The sequence below is a fragment of the Ambystoma mexicanum genome, chromosome 9 (genome assembly GCF_040938575.1).
Source record: "Ambystoma mexicanum isolate Mex_15411 chromosome 9, UKY_AmexF1_1, whole genome shotgun sequence".
Lineage (NCBI taxonomy): Eukaryota > Metazoa > Chordata > Amphibia > Caudata > Ambystomatidae > Ambystoma > Ambystoma mexicanum.
This window is the reverse complement of record NC_090931.1, coordinates 255,355,383-255,377,633: the sequence shown is the minus strand read 5'-3', so window position 1 is coordinate 255,377,633 and position 22,251 is coordinate 255,355,383. Positions and strand designations below refer to the sequence as shown.

The window sequence follows — 22,251 nt, the reverse complement described above, 5'->3', positions numbered from 1 at the left end:
ACAAAAAAGAAGGAAAGAGAAAGACAGTGTGGACGCGAAAGAGAAAAACGAAAGAAAGACAGATGGAAGAATGTGAGCGAAATTAAGAATGCAAGCAAGAAACTAGATGGCCGGAAATGAGTAAGAAAATGAACTAGAGGTTTACAAACCCAGTCGAGACTGAAACGATCTCGCGCAACTCCGGGAAACCCCTTGCACGTTCACTCCTGCTCGGTCGGGATAGGAACAGGGCTGTCACGGGCAGAGAAACGGGAAATAGAACTGCTGAGTGCGTGATCTTCCTCTGCTAAAGAAAGTTGCCTCGATGCCCGGGACAGCACCGAGGAGAAAGGCGAGAGCGGGCGGTGGAGGGCAGGACGGGCGCAGGAAAGACAGGAGGTGGGGCTGCAGCACACAGGAGAGGCGGACACGCATGGGAGAGACAGGCTACAAGGAAGCGCTCCAGACACAGAGGTAGAAAGAGACTTGCGAGGAAAGACATACACCGCGCAGGAAATAGACAGCCACTCAAACATGTCAGACGGAAAGAGGATGCGGGGGCAGCTCTGCAGCCACTAAAAGAAAACAGACTCCCAATTGATTTACCCCACACGATATGAAAGGCAGAGCGCCATGGAGAGAACCTCAGAGGCAGAAGAGACCTGAACACGCGGCTGGCAGCGCCGCAGAGCACACGGAGTCAGGCAGCCGCCCAGGCAGCAACGCGACGGCACTCCAGAGAGCAGCATGTGCGCTGTGCGGAAGATGCAGGGTGTAACACTCGCGCAGACGCCCGCTCGCCACATACGGGCCCTGAACTAGGACGCCGAGTGACCCCGCAGGATGGTCTCCAGGACGAGGTAGGTGACACTGCATTTTGCATTACAAGCAGGATCGGACCGGGGCATAACATTGTCTCGGGCACCAATTAAAAAGTAGCCCACAGTTGCAAATGGCAATTCATTCCTATTGTGACAGGCTGTTTGAGTGGTACCCAAGGGGGATTTAAAAATATAAATAAAAGTGATGCAAATTGTGCATTGTAAAGAATATGTATTCAGAAACAATGGTCAAAACTATTAGATGCATGGTGAAGAAACTTATCATACTGGCCCACAATGGCCAAAAAAGAGCACCATTTTGACCCAAAAAAACCAGCCCTACACTAGCATTTTGCATTTTGGGTTCGGGCATTGCCCTATTGCCTTAAGGCCAGTGTATGGGCGGAGGTGTCACGCCATGCAGCGTGGCTAGAACGCTTGGACTGGCTGAAGGCGTGAGACATGGCATGGGGCAAATGTGCAGCTAAGCAAAGGATATCTGAGTGCTAGCGAGGGTGCACTACCAGCGAGACGACGGAGGGTGTTCGGAGAAAACACGCCAGCTCAAAGCTTTTGAATGCTACGTAGATAAACACGACCTGAAAATCAACCGAAATAAATATGAAATTATGTTTCTGTCTCCTTAAAAACAAAAGTGTTAGATTTATTTGGAGACTTAATCCAACTAATATAGAAGTGGAGGACCAGTTACTATATTTGGTTTTTCCAATTCATCAGAGATTTAAAAAACACAAAAAACGTATACATGGATCAACGTGCGCCAGGACAGTAGCCCTAGGACCTAAGAAACAAACGTGAACAACAAATACGGTGGATATTCAAGATTACTGCTAATAACGTTTTTATAAAGTAAAGGTTGTTCCAACTTTGACCTATGGAGCGGAGACCTTGAGACCACTGAACCATACATTATGCTTAAGTGTAGTGGGTATACTTTGGTGATATGTTCTGAAATTCCTTAAGGGTGTCCCGGCTGCAGTAATTCGTTACGAGTTGGATCTGTTATCTCTTGAGGCTATAGTTAAATGGAAAGTTGATCCATTTATTGAGAAGCCTTGTATCCCCCGGAAGGATTCACTGTTTTGTAACCTGGATCCGATTTTAGAAAACTGGACAAGCCAAGATCTTTGGGCTTGTAATAAATTCTGCGGGGATCAATTAAGGCTGCAATCACTAGGATTGTCACAAGGCCAATATAATTGTTTCTTTGTTGTTATTCTCATGATTTCCCTTGTCCCCCCCTCTTGTCTTGTGGCGCCTGGAAACACATGTGTATAGGTGCTATCCAAATGCCCAATAAATAAATAAATAAACAAACTACGCAGAGGATACTTTAATCAATCCACCTGTACATGTGATAAAGAAACTATGCACAACAAAAATTGCAAGTACCAAATACAAACTTTTAAAATATGTATCTGACACAGAAAAAGGTTTCAACATATTACCAAAATACCTTGTAAAATTCCCAAGTTTTACTTGACGAACTTTGTTAAGAAAATTTGGTCTGAATATCTTCCCCACCCATGAACAATTAGGGGCTAGACTGAAGTTCAGTAGACTGGAACAGTTTTGCAGGCTTTGTCAGGGAAGTTCAGTAGACTGGAACAGTTTTGCAGGCTTTGTCAGGGAAGTTCAGTAGACTGGAACAGTTTTGCAGGCTTTGTCAGGATAAAACAAAAATTGAGAGATTGAAACATCTTTTTGTGGAACGCTCCCATCACCAACATTTAAGACTTCAACATTTTTCCTGTTTTGTACATGATGTACATTTTTTAACAACTGATGAATTCTGGGGTAGGAGTTTAGATGGATACCACATTTCTTTGACTCTAGAGGTCATTAGGTTTTTATTACGGTTATTTCCTAATGTAATAATTCTCGATTTTACCATTTTCATTCGATTAATTTTTGAATATCTTTTTGTGATGTTTTGTACTCTGTGAAAGGTTTGGTTTACAAGCCATATCACAATACATAAAATATAAATAATTAATTTAAAGTAAAGGAAAAAGTCTGAGGAGGTTCCAGAATGAGTATGAGAGGGTCGTAGAGAGAAGTCTGAGCAAGGGCACGGTGCATTCTGGGTCACAAAGAGTAAACCACAAAGAGGGATCCAGAGAACTCTCAGCAGGCCACGAGGAAGTTTGATAGAGTCATAGAAAAGTTCTAGCCAAGTCTGAGTGAGGCCATAGAGAGGAGCTTGAGTGAGGTCACAGAGAGGCACTAGCAAAGTCTGAATGGTGTCCTAGAGTGGAGTCTGAGTAATGGTCATAAGGAGGGATCTGAATGGGGCCACTTAGAAGAATCTGAGGATGGTCACAGAGAGGAATCTGAGCAGGTTCATAGCGAAGTCCTCGAGAAGTCTGAGTGGGGCCCAAGAAGGAGTCTGCGGTCACATAGAGGATTCTACATGTGGTCACAGAGGATTCTTGAGTGAATTAGTTCACACACAGGAGACCAAGTAGGACCGTAAAGAGGTCTTTGCAGGTCCACTAAAAGTCTGAATGGTTTAAGGGTAAGGTCACAGGGTGTTAGGTTGACGTCACAGAGGCTGGGCCTCAGAGGAGTGGGAGTGAGGAAACCAAAATGTCCGCATGTCTCTGAGAAAAAGGTCTGAGTGGGATCACAGGGGCTAGTTCATACTGGGCTGCAGAAGTTCGAGCATGGTCACAGTGACAAGTACAAGCAGGCTCAAGGAATTCCGAGTGGGGGGTCAAAGGGAGAATGCTGCGAAGGACCCCGTAGAGAAGTCCCAGTAGGGTCACACAGAAACATCTTGCATGGGCACAAAGAAGTCTGAGTGGGTCACAGTGAGAAGTCTGGGAAACAGTGAGAAGTCAGAGTGTGGTGAGAAATCTGGGTCACAGAGAAGAGCTCTGGGTTGCCCACATTGAGAAGTCTGAGTGGGACACGGTGAGAAGTCTGGGAGACAGTGAGAAGTCAGAGTGTGGTGAGAAATCTGGGTCACAGAGAAGAGCTCTGGGTTGCCCACATTGAGAAGTCTGAGTGGGACACGGTGAGAAGTCTGGGAAACAGTGAGAAGTCAGAGTGTGGTGAGAAATCTGGGTCACAGAGAGGAAGTCTGGGTTGGCCATATTGTGAGGTCTGAGAGGGACACAGTGAAAGGTCTGAGTCGGACACAGAGTGAAGTTTTGATCGCAGAAGTAAGATGGGCTCATTACAAGTTCCCCGCTACCAGCGGGATAGCCGGCGACTACCATACCCTCTCTACCGCCCGATATTCAAGTGTTACCGGGATATTAAAGGTGGTGGAGGTGCCGGTAAATCCCCATTCTCATGAAGTCCCATAGGACTCCATGAGATGCCACAATCACCGGTCATACTGGTGCCAGTGATTGCGGCAATTGCCAGTAGATCACAGCCTCTACCAGTAGACTTGGAGTTTGCCGGTCCGGAAAGTTGCTGGTACACGTTGTTACCGGGACCTTGTTACCAGCACCTTATTTCCAGACCTGCAAACTAATAATGAGCCTGTGAGTGACTCATAGGGGGATGTTTGGGTGGGTCACAGTGAGAAATCTAAGTGGGTTCCAGATCAGACGTGTGAGTGGAGTACAGTGAAAAGTGTGAGATACAGTGAGAAGTCGGAGCAGGGTTTCGCAGAGAAGTTTGAGAAGGTTCAAAGGGAGAAGTCTGAGTGGGCCCCACAGAGACATTTGAGCGACATCTCAGGAAGAACAGGGCCAGACAGAAAGAGGCGTCCAATCAAAGATGAAATGTCTGAGTAGGTCCCAGAAGGAAGCTCCTAGAGAGAAGAGAGAAGTTTGGGTGGGTCACAGAGAGAAATCTGTGTAGGCACGGTGGTCAAATCGAACAAGTCCAAAAATATGTCTCAATGGAATTTACAGAAGTCTATTTAAATTGAAAAATCTACCGGAAATGTCATGCAGGATTGAAAATAATGTTCAGACCATGAATTGGTAACAAAAATGTTTATTAGAATTTTATGGTAGGCCAAAAACCAAAGTCTGTATAATGCAGCTCGCATCTGTGTCCCGACCCTATGCCATCCTGTTCCACATGTGCTACTAGTGTGACTTTCTACCTTCTTAGAAAAATACAAAGAGATAATTCAATTTGACCAGCTGTAACTTACTGAATAATATAGGAAGTACATCACAAACTAATACATTTTAACCTCGCGACATACTTATAATTTTCTGTCAAAGGAAACATACATTTTGGCAACCTAGTGAAAAACTTGGGAAATGGATCAGGGGTGCTTCAGTCCGGGTTGGGCTTCGTGGCCAGGAGGGTGTCATGTGGGGCTGGATTGGGGGTAGCTTTGGGTAGAATATGAACTAGGGGGGAATTTGCGGTCTTGCCATATGCCTTGGGTAGGATTAGGGGAGACTTTCAACAGGACTGAGGTGCTGTTGGCAAAACTGGGCTACCTCAGAATGATGATTGGGGTTTTTGGTCATGGTTGGGGTACTGGGGTAGGACTGTGGGATCTCTGGTCAGGGTTGGGGTGCCTGGACAGAATTGAAGGTGCTTTGGTTATATTTGGTGTGCATGGGCTCAGACGATGCTTTGGCCAGGGTTGGGGTGGCCAGGCAATAGTGAGGTGCTTTGGTCATCATTAGTGTACATGAGCAATACCGGGGGTGCTTTGGTCGGCGTTGGGGCACCTGGATAGCATTGGTGGTGCTTTGATCATGGTTGGGGTGCATGGGTCACATTTTAAGTGCTCTATCTGGTTTGGGTGTTTGGGTTGACAAGTCAGAACTGAGGTGCTTTAATCAAGTCTGGGGTGCATTGGCAGAATTGTGGGTGCATTGGACAGATTGAGGATTGAGAGGCCTTGGCCATGGTTGGGGTACTTAGGCAGGATTGTGGGTCCTTTCAGAATTCGGGCACCCAGGCGGTAATAGTGTGGGGTGAAGGGAAGGGGTGCTTTGGTCATGGCATGGGTACATGGGTAGGATTAAAGTCTTTGGTCAGTGTTGGGTGCCTGGTAATGATTGAGGGTGTTGTGGTGAGCTTTGCCGCTCCTTGCATTGGCATGATTGGTGATGCTTTGGTTAGGGTTAGGGTATTCAGGCAGTAAAAGGGGGCTTGGGTAATGCTGAAGTACATGAGCAATACTATAGGTCAAATCATCCAATTGGGTTGGAAGGGTAGTAAGTCGCGCACTGCCACAAACATATGTCACTGCGCGGGCTATACATCAGAATGCCATAGTAACAGATACACATATGTTGATTTCACTAAATGGGGAAGAATTCCTCTTGTAAGGGTTTGCTCGGCCGAGCAACACTTACCAGAGGGATTCTTCCCTATTGACTTTTATACAAATGGAATACGCCATTTGAAGCATGATCCCTAGATCTACGTAATTTACGAGTGGACTGTATTATCCTTGGAAGTTATGTTCTTTCTGAGTTGAAGTTATCTCTTCACACCACACCATTAGATGTGCTATTCTATTTTTGATGCACTCTTGAAATATGATGACATTTCGAAAATATTATTACGTGCAATTCTACTTTGTGTGATGACATTTCTCTATGATTATCATACGACTTCATCAAGACCCCAGGCCTTGGAGACGACCAGTTTGGTCGAAACACGTGTCAGCTGTTTAGAATCCAATTAAATACATTTAGTGAAATCAACATATGTTTATCTGTTACTATAGCATTCTGATTTATAATCCTCGCAGTGACATATGTGTGTGGCAGTGCGCGACTTACTACACTTGCAGCCCAATTGGATTATCATACCAAATCTGAGCCTTGTTAGGGTGGGCTCTGTGGAAGTGTAAATGCAGCAGGCCATTGCCTTAGTTACTTCACAGGTGGATAATATAGCGCACTGGTTCAATTGTCGAACCCTCTATTCTTAATCCCTTCAAGACTGTAGGTCTGTTGGTCGTGGATAGGGTACATGGATAGCATTGGTGGTGCTTTGATCATGGTCGGGTGCATGACTAGTCTTTGAGGTGCTTTGGCCAGCCTTGGGGTGCTCAGGCAGTAATGGGATTCTTAAGTCCGCATTGGTGTACACAAGCAATACTGGGGGTGCTTCGGCCGGCTTTGGGGTTCATGGATAGCATTGGTGGTGCTGTGATCAGGGTGAGGTGCATGGGTCATATTTTAGGGTTGGAGTGTTCACGCGGTAACAGGGTGCTTTAGTCAGTGTTGGTGTACTTGAGCAATCCTGGCGGTTTGGGTACATGGATAGCATTGGAGGTGCTTTGATCGCGGTTGGGGTGCCTGGGGAGTATTTTAGAGGTGTTGTGTATTTTAGAGGTGTTGTGTTTGGGTGCATGGGCAAGATTGTGGGGTGCTCTGGGCGGATTGAGGTGCTTTTGTCAGGGTTTGGGTGCCTGGGCAGGATTGTGGGGGTGATTTGGGCAGAATGAGGATTGAGGTGCTTTTGTCGGGTGTTGGGTGCCTGGGCAGGATTGTGGGGTGCTTTGGGCAGATTGAGGATTGAGGTGCTTTTGTCGGGTGTTGGGTGCCTGTGCAGGATTGTGGGGTGCTTTGGGCAGATTGAGGATTGAGGTGCCTTTGTCGGGTGTTGGGTGCCTGGGCAGAATTGTGGGGTGCTTTGGGCAGATTGAGGATTGAGGTGCTTTTGTCAGGGGTAGGATGCCTGAGAAGGATTGTGGGGTGTTTTGGGCAGACTGAGGATTGAGGTGCTTTTGTCAGGGGTTGGGTGCCTGGGCAGGACTGCTCTAGCTGTGGTCAGAATCAGTAATACTCTGCATAAGATTGTGTAGCAAGCAACGTATTCATTTTAAAAAGATAATTGTCTCAACCTGCTCATTCTTTTTTTTTTTTGGTATCACTTAAAAGGTGCACTAAAATGCATTCATGAATCTATAATTAATATTCAAGAATAGTGTAAGAGACGTCTACTAATAAGTAACTAAATAAACAAAAGTGTAGCAACAATCTACTGATTCACATCCCATTATTGTGTAACATATATAGGCTGAGTAGTGTGGGCTCCCTTTGCTCCCCTTCCAAGACCCCTAAGCAAGCAATAACATCACAAATAATATCACAGACTAGTTGTATTTGTGGAAATATAGTAGGCCGTAGGCATTTTTATTTTCTTGCAGAAAATACGTAACACAAGAAAAACAATACATAGAGATCTGCTTTTGGGCACACTGTGTCCAGTTTCGGAGTTGCCCAAGGTTTGTTCCGAGTCCTTTTCCTCCTTGGGCCTTCGTCCCTGGGCACATGCCGCCTACGACTTGCTTTGGACCGTATACGAAGAAAGTACTTGGCGTTCCTTGGTGTTCCTTTTTCTGTTCCTTTCTTTCTTTTTCCGTTATTTTTGCAGGGCGGGATGGGTGGCAAAAATTGCTTTCCTTTGGCCAGGTCCTAAGGAGCTTACCCGTGAGAGGTAGGCTCCTTACCTGGTTTGTGCCTTGCTACACTACCTACCCCTTCTTATACCTCTCAGCTCCTTTGTCCTTTTCCTGGGGCCAGGTTTTGCATGGCCCCCTGCAGATAACTTTCGCACCTTTCCCAGGTGCCGCTTCCTCCCTTCCTGTCGTCTATGTTTTCTGGCGGCGCCATCCCGCCGCCCCTCCCTATGGATTTCCCGCCATCTGCACCCCCACCCCGCGCCTAAACTCCCAGGCCCTCCAACGGCCCGCATTGCATGCGTCCCGGGGCCTGGGTCACATCACGACCCAGAGCCGGCAGTTATGTGTACGTTGCATAATAATTAGTAATTACTAAAGGGTTGTTACACTTTTTTTGCATAGTAAATGTTCATTCATGAATGCATGCGGAGTGCGCCTTTTCATGAAGTCAAAGCCATTTTTGATTTAGATGCTATCTTTATTTCCTGTGTAACAGGACGTCATTTCCATCCAAGGACTCTATAAACAGCATCCCACAGGAGGCTGCTCTTCTGGTGAAAGGAGTGTGTTTGTGTCTCTGAGGCAGGGGAGAAGTGATGAAGTATTTGAGATGAAAGGTCCAGTTGTGGGGAAGGAAACAGCAGCTCACTGTAGAAAAAAAAAAAGTCCAGGGCATTAAAATAAAATAACTACACTTGTGGAATGTGCTGAATGTGATGCCGTCCCCCCGCCCCCTGCCCTTCCTCCCCGGCGATGGGTCGCTGCTAGTCGTCCACCCGCCTCTGAGGCATAGGCACCTGTCGATGGAGAATACAAGCGGGCAGCCATGAAGGTCTACTGCAGGCCGCTGTAATTGGGGCTGTAGAGACAGCAGCCGTCGCTGACATGTTTCCATTGCACAGGCGCACTTCTTTGAAGCGCCTGAATCCAGTGCTGGCTAGATTTGAACCACCGTCAGCCTCCCGGGTATTCGCAGATGGCACAGGCGGGTGTATGTAAATTTCTGCAGTAAATATTGGAACCCACTGTACTATCATGCCAACTTTGTGTGAGGGGCACTTTAGAAAGTGAAGGGTGCAGTTCGCGGGCTTTCATTAAGAAACACTGGCCCTGATTCACAGAACGTTTTCCTATGGGATTGGGCCATTATAAAACACTTCCATGAATCAGGCCCACTGTTTTTGTTTTTGAAGGAATGAAATAAACTTTGGAGTGTGTGCGGCGTGATCACTGAAGTGGCGCAGCATCCCAGCCCACCAAATAGATGGATTTACTCCATTTGTCGGAGGGATTCAAACTTTAAAACACAATTTACTTGATGTATAAGCGCCAATGCACAATAAATAAATAAATAAATGGTTAGCATTTAGTGGCGGTACCAGCCACCGGCTTCAGAGGGTTTAAGACTTCCTAGATTGAGGAATTTGAAGGCAGCACTCTGCTGTGGCGCTCAGCCGTGACGCTCAGCTCTGGGAAAGGGACTCTACAAGAAGAGCCTGTCAGATCTCTCACCTGTCTGATTAGGGTGTTCAAGTTTGAACAATCATTAACAGGCAGCAGCAATAACATGTACAGTGTCAGAGGACAGGAGCGTGCTCTGCGCATATCATTGACCATCCACAATGCAACCAAAGACTTGACTGCTCTTCTCAGCTTTTAGATGGCTCACACCTCCAGAGGTCAAAGTGGGTGGAAATTATAGAGTATGAAGTTCCCTTTATATTTGGGGAAATATGCCATTGCTGCAGTGTTTCCTTACTTTATGTGACCCAGAGCACCATAACAAGTAAGATAACAGTGAAGGGCCCATTTGTTTTTGGTTTTTTTCCTTCTCCCTTACTGAGGATTCAAATCTGGGCCCTGCTAGTAACAAACAGTGAAACAAAGTATCCAGAAGTATCGGATACTCCTGTCCCCTGCAGACCGTAATACTGGAGCAGTTGAATACTGATAAGAAATGGCTAATATGTAACCCAAATGCTGTGAAAAAAAAGCTACATGAGAGAGACTGGATCGAAACCAACGAAAAAAGAATGCAACACGCAAGAATGAGAAACACTCCCATAGAAGCTAAAAAACTGCACGTGATTCCTGAATATATGGTGAAGTTCCCTTGTAAGAACGCAAGATCAATATTCTTGAAGTTTAGATTGAACAACCTGGACACACGCGATGTCGGATATTATATGAAGGATCTGGAACAAAAAATGAGCCCTATGTGTAGGCTCTGTAACTCCCAAGAAGAATCGCTGAAGCACCTAGTCTTATTTTGCCCCAGGATGAGAGAGGAAGGAACTAGACATATGGGTCCGGAACTAGGTAAATATCCTGCTCGATGCGCAGAGGACCGGTGGCAGATTCTACATGAGGGCACTAACAACAAAATAACGTTTGCGCTATCATTCTTTCTGGAAAAGGTGAAACAGAGCCTCGCGAAAGCAAATACGCAAAAGGACTGAATGCTAGTCTGAGACAAGGTGCAGAATATCTCATTCTTTGTTTCTTTGTTCTGCAAGAATATTTAGCAGCTTTTTGTAGATAAGAACAATTGCGAAATTGTAACTAATTTTTAAACAGTGTGCAAAAATTACTCTTTTTGAAGGTTTGTAATAAACCAATAAAAAAAAGAATGCTGAAAAAACAGCCAAAACAAGTAATAGAATATAGTTATGCTATTGTCCTTCCTTGCGTTATAGTTTAAGCGAAAACATTCAAAGACATAGGTCAAAAATCAACTTCCACAGCAATTCACTTTAAAGTTGTCTTTTATGGTATATCATCAGCACAACTCATTTTGGGGTTCAAAGTCTCTTCATCGGGTGCAAACCAAAATCTACAATACAACATGACAATTCGGCAGAATAATTTCCGATGCAGCGAGGTACATCAATATCTTGATTATATCAACCGTATTCAGAAAGGATTTGTTTGAAATGTTCTTCTTTTTTTATATTAAGTTGTAGCCCAAGAGAGAGGTAAGTCTTCTAAATACAAGTGAAATGACTAAAGTGTAGAACGGTAATTGAATAAGGAACTTGATATCAAGCATGAGATACGAGGTTAAAGGTCAATCATATGGGGAAACAAAGAAAAATTGGTTAGAGCGGAAAGAAATTCTCTAGAAACACAAAGGACATTCTCCACACGGAACAAAGGCACATTCCTATGTTTGGGGTGCAGTAATTGTAACAACATAATTTAAGGAAAATACCATCCAACACCCGCACACGGGTCAGAATTTATATTATGTTACGTTGCTGGGATTTACATCATGTACGGCTGACATTTACATAGTATCCAGGCAGGCCCGGCCTTGGGGGGACGAGCCAGGCGACCGGCCATGGTGCCAAACCCACCAGGCCGTCATTAGCCCCTGCCACACCAGCTTGGGGGACTCTTTCAAGGGCTCCCCCGAGCTGGCGTAGCGGGAGAAGGCACGGCGGGCGGGCTGTTTCAATTAAAGGTGCCCGCGGCGGCGGGCACATTCAATGACAATAGGGTGCTCAGCACTCCATTGTCACCAAATGCGCCCCTCCACCGCAGGCACCTTCAACAACAAAAGGTGCCATTAACCCCCCACCACGCCAGCTCGGGAGAGTCCTTCAAGGGCTCCCCCGAGCTGGCATAGTGGCAGAAGACGTGTCAGGTGCCTCGTTATTATTAAGTGAGCCTGTGGCGGCGGAGCTCATCTAATAACAACAGGGTGCTGATGCGCCCTATTCAAATCATTACCTCTTCGCTGGAGCGAGGAGGGTAAAACATTTTTTTTTAAAGTGGCACTTCCTGGCCCCACCCCCTGTTGACCAGGGGTGTGCGGGCGAAGCAGGGGGGCGCCAATTCGCCCAGGGCGCTGCGGCCCCTAAGGCTGGCCCTGTATCCAGGTGCCAAAATAAGACTAAAGAAATCATTTCCTGTAATTTGCGTAGACAGGGTTTCTAAATGTCCCCAAACTCCTGTGCCATAACAAGCGAGTGACACCAGTTTTGACTTGCGTATGACAGAATCAATTGGGCGTGCACCTACACTAGTTCCATAGCTGCTTATAGCACCCTTGATTGGGGGGAGTTTGGATATGGATAGGGGGACCAGGTTTTCAATACAAAAAAAACGGGACGCCAACAACATAAAAGAAGGACTACCCCCTCACAGCCTGCCCCACAACACTGCATACCCCCCACCCCCAAACCGCCCCCACATCCAACCCCCCTCCATCCCACAGTATTTTGCAGAACAGCTCCTGCATATAACTTGCACTACCGACCGTAAAACACCCCAAGCCCAGCCAACGGACCCACCGGGCTGAGGCCACCAACAGCGCATCACTGCTCGCTTGCACTTTTCCAGATTATTCCCACTAACCTACCCCCTCCCCCCTTCCCTTTTTCAGAGCTGCCAGAGCGCCAGGGGACCACTCCGGTGGTGATAGTGCATGGTACAAATATCCTTTAACATTAACATTAACTTATAAGCATAAAATGGAGCTTTTGCTCTGATACATATTAGAAGCCTTGCTGTCAATGCGTTTACCAAGTGGTCTGGTGGCACAGTCAGTTGATGTGTGAGGCTGGTACCTGTAAAGTTGGATGTTCCAGCCCCTCCTTACGCGGCAACAGAGTGTAGTGTATTTTTTATTTACTTAATAATTGTTGCCTACCCTCCCTTTACTTAAAACCGGGACATGTGTTTTACATTAAAAAGACTCTCGGACGGGGGGATGGAAGGCCAAAATTCGGGAATGTCCTGGCGAAAACGGGACGTCTGATCACCCTAGATATGAACCCTCCAGGTTAAATTATTGGGAATTCATGGAAAAGTGTGCATTGATCCCACAAAGTCCACACGTGGAACACAGCTTTGCGAGTCCCTGCACGCAAAACATTGTGTGCGCGCTCTGCGTATTCATGGAATGTTTCCCGCTAAGTAACCCTATGTGCAAGTAGCTGGCGGAACGCCCCTGACCTGCCCCCAAGCAAGGCAAATCCAGCCACATACACCGACCTTTGCGTCCTCCTCGGCCGCAAACTCATGCACCTCGTAATGCTGCGTGGGGTTCCCCGCAACTCGCCCAGCACCCCATCAACACTGTGTGTTACCAGCACCCCGACAACATGCGTACCATTTTCTGTAACACGGGTAAATCTGTAGTCAATCTGCATGCGGACCCCCGTAAACCGCAGCTGCACCATGTTACTCTGCGTACACGCACCCCTAACTGAGAATGGCACCCCAACTGTGTGCACAACCCCCGAAATTCCCGATCAGACCAGAACTTTCCCCAGTGATCCTAGGCAGTGATTCCTATGCGATTGGGGCATTCTGACGGATTTCACGTGGTGGTGTGCTCGGGAGCTTTGCATGTTGATTCTCCTGATGTGATGTTGTGCAATCGGATCCTTGAATACGCTTGGTTTCTTGCAGTGATTTCCTCATGCAGACCGTTCCCTCGACACGCCCATGTTACGCCTTCTTCTTTCATGGGGATTATGCATGTTCCGCCCCCTATTTAATTCACTGTGCAGGCCCGTCCCACACTCTGTGTGGAGTCTCCCGCAAGACACTCGACTGCTCGCAGAGACGTGCCAGACCTGAGTGAAGTCCCGGAAAAGTCCTGCAAAGGCGATTCCATGAATCAACAAGGGGGGTTTTGCACGCAAATTGGCCCACAAAGTCCCGATTTTCCCTGCAAAGAAACCCATGAACAGGGGCGTTGCTAGGGGGGGCTAAGGGGGCTATAGCCCCTGATCTTTTGGTTGTAGCCCTGGATAGAATCTCAGGAGCTACAGCCAAAAAACTAGCTAGCCCCCAGTCCCAACAGTTCAGACATCAACTTAGCCCCGGGTCTTTTCCAGACCTAGCAACTCCCCTGCCCATGAATAAAGCCCTAAGGCTGCAGACCCCTGCTCTAGACCTTCCTAATGCACAGGACTCCTCTTGAGTACCATCAGTCTGTTTGGGGAACGACGTGGATTAGGACCCCTTGCAAATAAGGTTTCAGATCTGAACCATAAAATGGTTAAAACAAGGGAATATTTCCGACCCGAAGGGAAGCATCCTTGAGCAGGATAATAGCATGTGCTTGTCTGATCCGTCCACCTCCCCACACGCTAGCACATGTCCATCCTACTCTTCCTCAGGAAATACGTTTTCACCAGTGATCAAAAGGCAAGGAAGAGGGCATCCACAGATCTCCCGATAAGATTTTTTGAAGTGGACGTATGTGTCACTCTCTTTTTTTAAGTTGAGAGTCAATTGTGTTTTCGGGAGTAAAAAAGTGATTTCCATTACTAAATGAGGTCAGGGCTTTTTTTTAGGCGAGTAAAGCTATATTTTAACACCAAAACGGATATATTTTGATGTATGTTTACCTTCAAGTTCCTTCTAAGAGCAAGCAGTGGTGACGCTATTGAATTCTTTTGCGCAGCCCTACTAGGCTGGCACCACTGATCCTAACATATCACAACGATGCCTGTATGGAAGCAGGAGGGGAAGGCTCCTACGTGTTTTTTCCCTAATTTTTGTTCAGAGTATTTTTACTCCACATTTTTTAGAGCCTTTTTGCGCTGCCATTAGTGAGCAACGTTGGTGGAAGTGCTGTTTCTCTCCAGGGCTGGGTAGACCTATCAGTGAGCAGGTTATGATAGCAAACAGGTTGTGTTGATCTAAGCATGTCAAACATCACCTACTTTTGCCTTTTCTCTTGTTGATCTTCTGTAAGCCTGCTTTTCCTGTCTTTCAACTCAGATGTGGCTTCAAAATGACATATCAGATCGTTGGTGTTTTCTTAGTCATGTTCTGATCGTAAGTTACAACTGTTTATTTCGAGCAATTTCCGCGGATGCCCACAGGGCCAGGCCACTCGGTAACGCGGAGTAAGCCTCTATTTAGAAAGACTACAGTTTTCAGGTTGCATGGAACTATTAAACTAAAGACAGAGAGCAGTCCCATGCTTTAGAGCAGGGGTGCACAACTTGCTTTGCTGGACGGCCGGATGTAATTTGCAATTGTTTTGTACGGGGCCGAACTGCTTAAGGGGATCCTGCAGGCTTTTTATGACAGAAAAAAGTTGAAATGAAGTGAGAGGAAAGGCGCATTCTGAAATGTTTTTATTGACTTCGTTGTTCTATTTTGTAATTTTTGGAGAATATCCTGTAATATTGCATAGCAATATAATAAAATAACGAATTATTTTATTTTGGGTGGCATTTAAAGAAAACTAAGATGTCGTTTCGCCATGTGAACTATAATGTTTATCATAACTACAAAACCAAACCACGAAATACAAGCTTCTGAAGAAAAAACATTTTATCTATGCAGAGTTTGAGATGCTGTCTCTTTAAAATGATATGGTATGATATCATATGATACGGCATTTATAACGCGCCTATACACAGGTGTTTCAAGGCGCGAGTGTTGTGTGGTTTAGGAGATTTTGAAAATTTGTGCAAAAAGCATGTGCAACTTAAAAAATGGACAAAGTTATGTAAGTCCATTTGGTAAACACTTCACATTCACTGTGTGTCCAAAATTCAAGGCCTAATTTCTTTTTCATGGTATAATTTAAGCAATGCCTACAATGATGAAACCCTTGGTTTGGGGATTTCCTTCTGTGTTATTTCTGTGTTGCTTCATTTTCTCTCTAACGTTAAGAGAGGACATGACCAGATTATTCTTGAATTCCACTGGTCTGGAGGACCATGAATCATGATGTGAAGGGCCGCATCTGGCCCGTGGGCCGTAAGTCGTGCACCCTTGCTCGAGTTAGCACATCCAAGTTCACATTATTCAGGTGTAATAACTTAGACGCGAGAGTCACAGGCAAGCTCTACAAGAAGAGCGTCCTCGGCTACTCACAATACAGCAGTAGCAGACAGCCCAGCCTTGAGCAAGACCAAGGAAAGGGTTAAACGCGTTGGCACAAGGGCATTTGGAGCATGTGATGATTATGAATTGGCATTAAAAACCTACATATTTTGACGGATCTAATGAACACACAGGTTGTCTATCTTTCCAGAGGATTGCGTATAATACATTTTCATTCTCCACTACTTATTAACCAATGACAATCAATTGAGGAATTTACAATCTACTGATTATGCGCATGGAAATGGACACGTATACAACTGTTTATGGCTCCTTCAGTGTACCTCCCCGCGTTCACTTATTGTCACTTATTAATATCTTTATTTTGTAGAGGGCAAAGAGGTGGTATGTGCACGGGAATCGGATAGAAAAGAACAGACAAATAATAGGAAAGACACAATGGGCCTCATTACGACCCAGGCGGTAAGGGGTTAACAGCGCCGTAAAAGGTGGCGGCGCCGTTAACTCCTTACCGCCTAATTACGAGGTCCCTTTGCGGGTCCCTACTTTAACGGCTGGTGTTACCAGCCGTTAAGGAACGGGCCCGCAAAGGGACCTTGGAGGCAATTACGGTACCGCAATTTGCTGTACCGTAATTACTGCCTTCCCCATTCCCATTGAGCCCTATGGGGCAAAAATGGGAATGGGGAAGGGTCAATGGTGAATGGGGAATTACCGCCCCGCCAACCTTGTGATGGGGGCGGTAATTCCGCCATTCACCATGGCGGATTCCGGCGTCAACCATGGCGCTGGTAGCGCCATGGTTAACGCCTGGGTCGTAATGAGGCCCAATGGGCTTCAAGGAGACAATGCCGGATTGTGTTTCTGGGAACGCAAGTGAAATCCTTCGTTATGGATAAAACAGGGCGCTGATCAGGATGGAAAAATAGGGCAATGTAAATGTAAGCTTAAAAAAGAAATTACCAAGTGATTTAAAAAAAAAAATTGGTAAGGGCCCGATTCTGATGTTAGTGTAAATATGGTGTGTAAATCCGACATGCTCCCCACCATTATTTACCACCGCCAAGGTGGCTGGAGAATTGGTACGGAACAGTTGTCCTTTCCACTCCGGAGAAGTGTAATAATGGTCCTCCTGCAGCAAAAATGACAGTAGAGCTGCTATAGTGACACCTTCTTTATCTGAAACTGCAGCCAAACATCAGACACATAACAAGCATTGGCAAAGCAAGTCATTTTGCCTTTTGTGTAGCCAGTGGATCTGCATTTGCCCGGCAGTGCCATAATGATACTACCTGGTCATGAGATGGCAACAGGTGGAACACAGTATGATTACCTGGGCATACGATAACAGTGGCTGGCAAATGCCTATTTAATACATATGCCCAAGCCTAAACTGTTGACTTTGTGATTGCTTGTTTTAGCAATACTTCAGTGCTGGAAGGAACTGATATAAATCAAGCGGCTGCAGGCACACTTGGTTAATACATTTGTACTACACCAGTAATGCATTTACAGCTGCAATTAAGCCATGAACTCTCAGCAGTCACCTTAGAAGCGACACTGACCGGCCAAGGTTTGTTCCTACTGCTTGATAGAGCTAGCTGAAAGACATTTCAGGAGGATGTGTTCCGGGTGGGCAAGGGCAGGTAGTAAGCAGGAATGGCCCTAGGAATTATCATAGCCATGGGCAGTAAATGGGTGGGTAAATAACCAAGCAACAGCCGCAAACTGTGTGTGCCTCTTCACACCTTCCTATCTGTACTCCAGTGCAATTGTTTTGGCTTACGTAATAGCCAAAACAAAAAAAAAACGGAGCCTTAGGCCTCTGCTCCCTGTGTGCAGCTACTACTACGTGTGATGATACAGTCCCCAGTCCCAGAAACCCTGTGCCTTCCCATAACACTAACAGTTCTCCGCTATGAAGGTGAGTCTACGAGCGCCTTTGCACGGACTGTTCACTGCCTTGCTGCTGCTTTTCCTTTTTGGATCCTGCCTTTTCCAAATGTGCGTTCATGCTTGTCCTCACTACTGCAGTGGCTTCGCTAATCCCCCCTCTACTTCACCAAAAACACTTCTTCAACACTCACCTCTTCAGCATTCACTTCGCAAGACATTTACTTCTTCACGCATTTACTTCTTCACGCATTTACTTCTTCACGCATTTACTTCTTTTGCATCCTCTCATTTTCGAGGTGCAATGGATATGGTAAGCTTAGCTGTAAGGTTGGGACTGGGGTCAACGAGGGGTTAGGATGAAGAATTTGGGTTAGAAAAGAAGGAGTTAAATGGAGTTAGTTCTCCCGTGTAATGACGAAGTGACTGTTAAAAGTCATGAAAGACTGAAAAAGAAAAAAGGTATGAAGAGGTAAATGTGACAAAGTGAATGTATATGCTGATGAATAAAGACATCCCTTCGCGTGGACCCCAAGGCCTCATCCAGAAGTATTTAAAGTGGGAGCAAAGCACCAAAAGGGAGTGCAATGTGTCTGGTACCTCTGATCTTTGCTATCAAGTGTTTAATTTTTCAATTTTAATGCATCGCTATGGTTTTAATCATTGCTAGTCATGCATTATTTGGTGGGGAAGGTTAGATGTGTGTGCACAAAGTCCTATCTTTGGAGAATGCAAAAGGTTGGCTCTTAGAAAAACATGTATTGTTTTCTTTGTGCTTAGCTACTTCCCTGGCTGCCTCCCCTTTCTCCTGCTAGGGAGAGAGCCCTCCACAGTTATTAATGAAGGAAGACATTCAAGGTCAAAAAACGACTTTTTATGCTGATACTTAATAGACTTCCATTTAGGATGGGGGAAGCTACAATCATATTCGTTGTGCTCAACATGTTTCTATAATGATTGATATTTTGTCAGGTTGGTTTATTAGTTATCTTTTGTATTTTTAAAGTCATCTCTCGAATGACTAATGGTATTTTATCCCTGGAAATCTCAAGTCATCGCTATAAATCAATTCATTAAAGCCAAACACATATTTCTACTTACACGAGCTTGAAGATATGTGGTTAAGTGCCTTTATTGCAGACTGCCCTCGAATCCCAGCTTCATCATGTAAACAAAGTGTGTGATCCTGAGCAAATCATTTAATATCACTGGGCCTAATCAGGCACACATGTGTAACCCTAGAAGTATTTCAGTTTGCAATTTGTGCTATTTAAAAAAGCTGCCCTCACAGTTTAGTATAGTGTAGCACTGACATAGCCAACAACCATGGCTTGTGGATAGTGAAAATGTTTTATTTTAACTGTTTTATTTAATGTATTTATTTTATTAGATTTTTTGTTCAGCGCTGGCCTTTTCCAGAGGGCCTTGCAGTGCCTTACCGGGTACGAGGTGAATGAGGTGGGGGGGTTGAACAAAAGTTACACAATGTTTTCAGGATGTTTCACTGCTTTCCACAGCCAGCGTTAATACTAGCAAGCATTCTACTGAGGCCCATCCACTCCACGAGGTGATGGCCATCAATAACCCGAGGCCTAGCCCTGCTCTGTACCTGGCCCCCCGAGGCTCTATGCACGCCTATCCCATTTCCTGTGCCTCGCTGGCTCCAGAACTAGGGGAAACATGACTGCTCTGCCTGACCCTCAACAGTGTGCTTTGAATGTTGCCATTTTCCTTGCCTTGCCCAGCTGATCCAGCTATCTCCAGTGCCAGAGTAGGTCTTATTCATCAACAAGCCCATCATACCTCAAAAGTGTAGCCCAGTCATTTCATTCCATATCAAAGTACCCAATTATTTAATTTGGGGCAGTGGAACATGTCTATGCCACCTGCCCACTCTGTGTCTGGTCTCTGGCTGTTTGTGAGTGTGTGCGATTTTGTTTTTGGCTTCTGAGGGCCCATTGCAATCTCTGAACTGGTATGGGGGAAGTCACTGTGTTTGAACTGACTCCATGGCGGGTGACACCCGCAAACGGCATGTGGGTTAAGAGGCATGACTTGTGATTTTATTTGACCCCTCCACCGCTCCCCCTTTCACCTTCCCTGCCATTTTGGAAAATTGCTATTTTATGTTATCTTATCTTGCACGAGTAGGAGTGGTGAAAATATGAGGATATGCATGCTGAGATTTGACTATGTGTGTGCAATGCACTTTCATTTCTCACGCATGTTCATGCTGTGTGCCATTTGGGAGTCACGGTTCAGTTTAGTGGTACTTGACGAGGACATTGTACCGCACAGCTGGCAGATTCTGCATTGAGCCCAGTAGTTCATTAATTAGTAGACTACAGTGAAATACATTTCCTGCAACCTGGGTATTTTCTGAACATTTTGTCGGGTCTTCCAGCTGCAGTGGTCTTCCATTAGAACAACAATGTACATACTGAACAGCACACATATGTACGTTTTACACCATTGATGCTGACTTGTTTTAAACTTCTCAGTGTGTAGGTGTTGTGCTTCATTCTTACAGCGCATTGTATATGCACTAGTAATGCTTGTGTTCATTCAATTATTGTACGTGTGTCACTCCCTGAGATGTCAAAGGTCGCAGGACAATACCCCCTGTGATGTCATTAGGGTGAAAGGGTGTCTGATGTCACTTCTCTTACCCACCTCGCCCCCCATGTTGGTGAATTCAAATCACTGCCCAGGACTAACACAAACATTGGGAAGTTGGCAGCCATGACCATGTCAAGGAGTTGGGGTCACAGTGCTCTTGAGTGGCCGGAGTCGCCACAGAGGGGAGCAGTATGAGACTTATGCGCGTGGAACTGGGAATTATACGTGTATAAGGGGGCCCAGAACGCCGGTATTTTGCGTCATTTAAACACAGTGGAAAACAGGCAAATGCAGGGAGAATACGCTGCAGACATGGTAGTCAGCAAGGGGTTGCCACGCTGTAAGCCCGGCTGTAAGTCAAGGGCATCTCAGGCGGCGCGGACGTGGCTGACTAGTGGAAGTGTGATATAAGTCTTGACACGCCACTAGTTCATTAAAGTGCATACCTTTAGTTCAAAGGCGTGTTCTGGCGCATATGATTTCTCCTAAGCTAAATTTAGAATCAGCTCAGCCCGGATGATCAAGCCCTGCTCATTTCTCAGGTCACAGTAAAGCTGAGGCACAGCCTCTGGGGCTGTGCAGCCATTGCACACTAAGGACATTCCTTCTGTTATCAGCAGCAGGGCTGTCAGAAGATGTGGTGAGGCCCGGGGCAAAACATTTGGTGAGGCCCCCTTACCATTTTTTGCACTCGGCCAGCGGCAGCACCTCCGCAAACAGGAGACTCGAGAAATCTCTCCTTGAGTTTGTCTGCAGGATCCCAAATATGGTTTATTACTACAACTGCAAATCAACTACAGCAAAGTTAGATTTCTCTAATGAAGAAAGGTTTATGCCAGACTAACCTTTGTATCATATGCATAAATATATATAGGATGGCATGAGCTCTCCACTCCGCCACCTCCAACTCTCTGAGGGTCAGTCACTTTTCCAAGCAACGATTTGGGGGCATATCTCTTTCTTCGCCTGGGCTCTCCCTCTGGAACAGCCTCCATGCATCTCTGAAACTTGGTAACTCAAGACCTTTCTCTTTGCTTCTGCCTTATCTCTTCCTCTTTGCCGATCACCTGCCTGATCCATGCACTGCTCACCCTCTGAATTAGTTCCCAGGTGCCTGCCTGTCCAATTGCAATCCCGCACTGCCTCTTGGCTCCCCTGCACTTGTGGTCTGTATCTGTGACCCTACAGTGCCCTCTCTTGCACTTATTCTTCACCCGTTGGCTGCACTTATGAGTACCCGCACTTGACACCCGTAGGCTGCAGTCTTGTTTCTCCTTCGATCCTGTACTTCTCCATCCTACCCACCCTCTGCACTTCTCCCCTCCCCCCTTCCCTGCTCTTGCAAGATCTGAATGACACAAGGCCTAGTAAGATCAGTGTTTTGTCCTCCTTTTTTGTTTCCCTCTCCTTGCCTTGTCGCGCCTAGAAACACTTGTGTACAGGCACGTTATAAATGTCATACCATATCATTAAGGAGCACCCTGCCCCTATGTGCGCATTAAAACACACATCATACACAGTGACAAATGATGTACAGTGAAGGCTGGTACATTTCTGAACTTGAGGCTTAAATGTTTGTGCCAATTAGGCAGGACCAATAGAGCACAGGGAGGGAGACCAAACCAAACAAGGATTGCTTCAGGGGGGTTCTCACTCCCAAGAAATTTTTTGAAACATTGGGTTAAAATAATGCATTTTACAGCACTTTCTTTGCAAAATTGGGTAGAAATCCATACAGTTTGCAAT

General features: G+C 45.9%; 1 protein-coding gene across 2 annotated transcripts in view; it reads left to right on the top strand.

The window, feature by feature from the left end:
- The first annotated feature begins 226 nt into the window (after window positions 1–226).
- Window positions 227–22,251, top strand: part of LOC138487932 (ICOS ligand-like) — a 384,713-nt gene continuing 362,688 nt past the window's right edge. For both annotated transcript variants that reach the window (XM_069614565.1, XM_069614564.1), the window contains exon 1: window positions 227–839. In XM_069614565.1, the coding sequence (XP_069470666.1) occupies window positions 823–839 (17 nt within the window). In that variant the 5' untranslated portion in view covers window positions 227–822. The remainder of the gene's footprint in view (window positions 840–22,251) is intronic.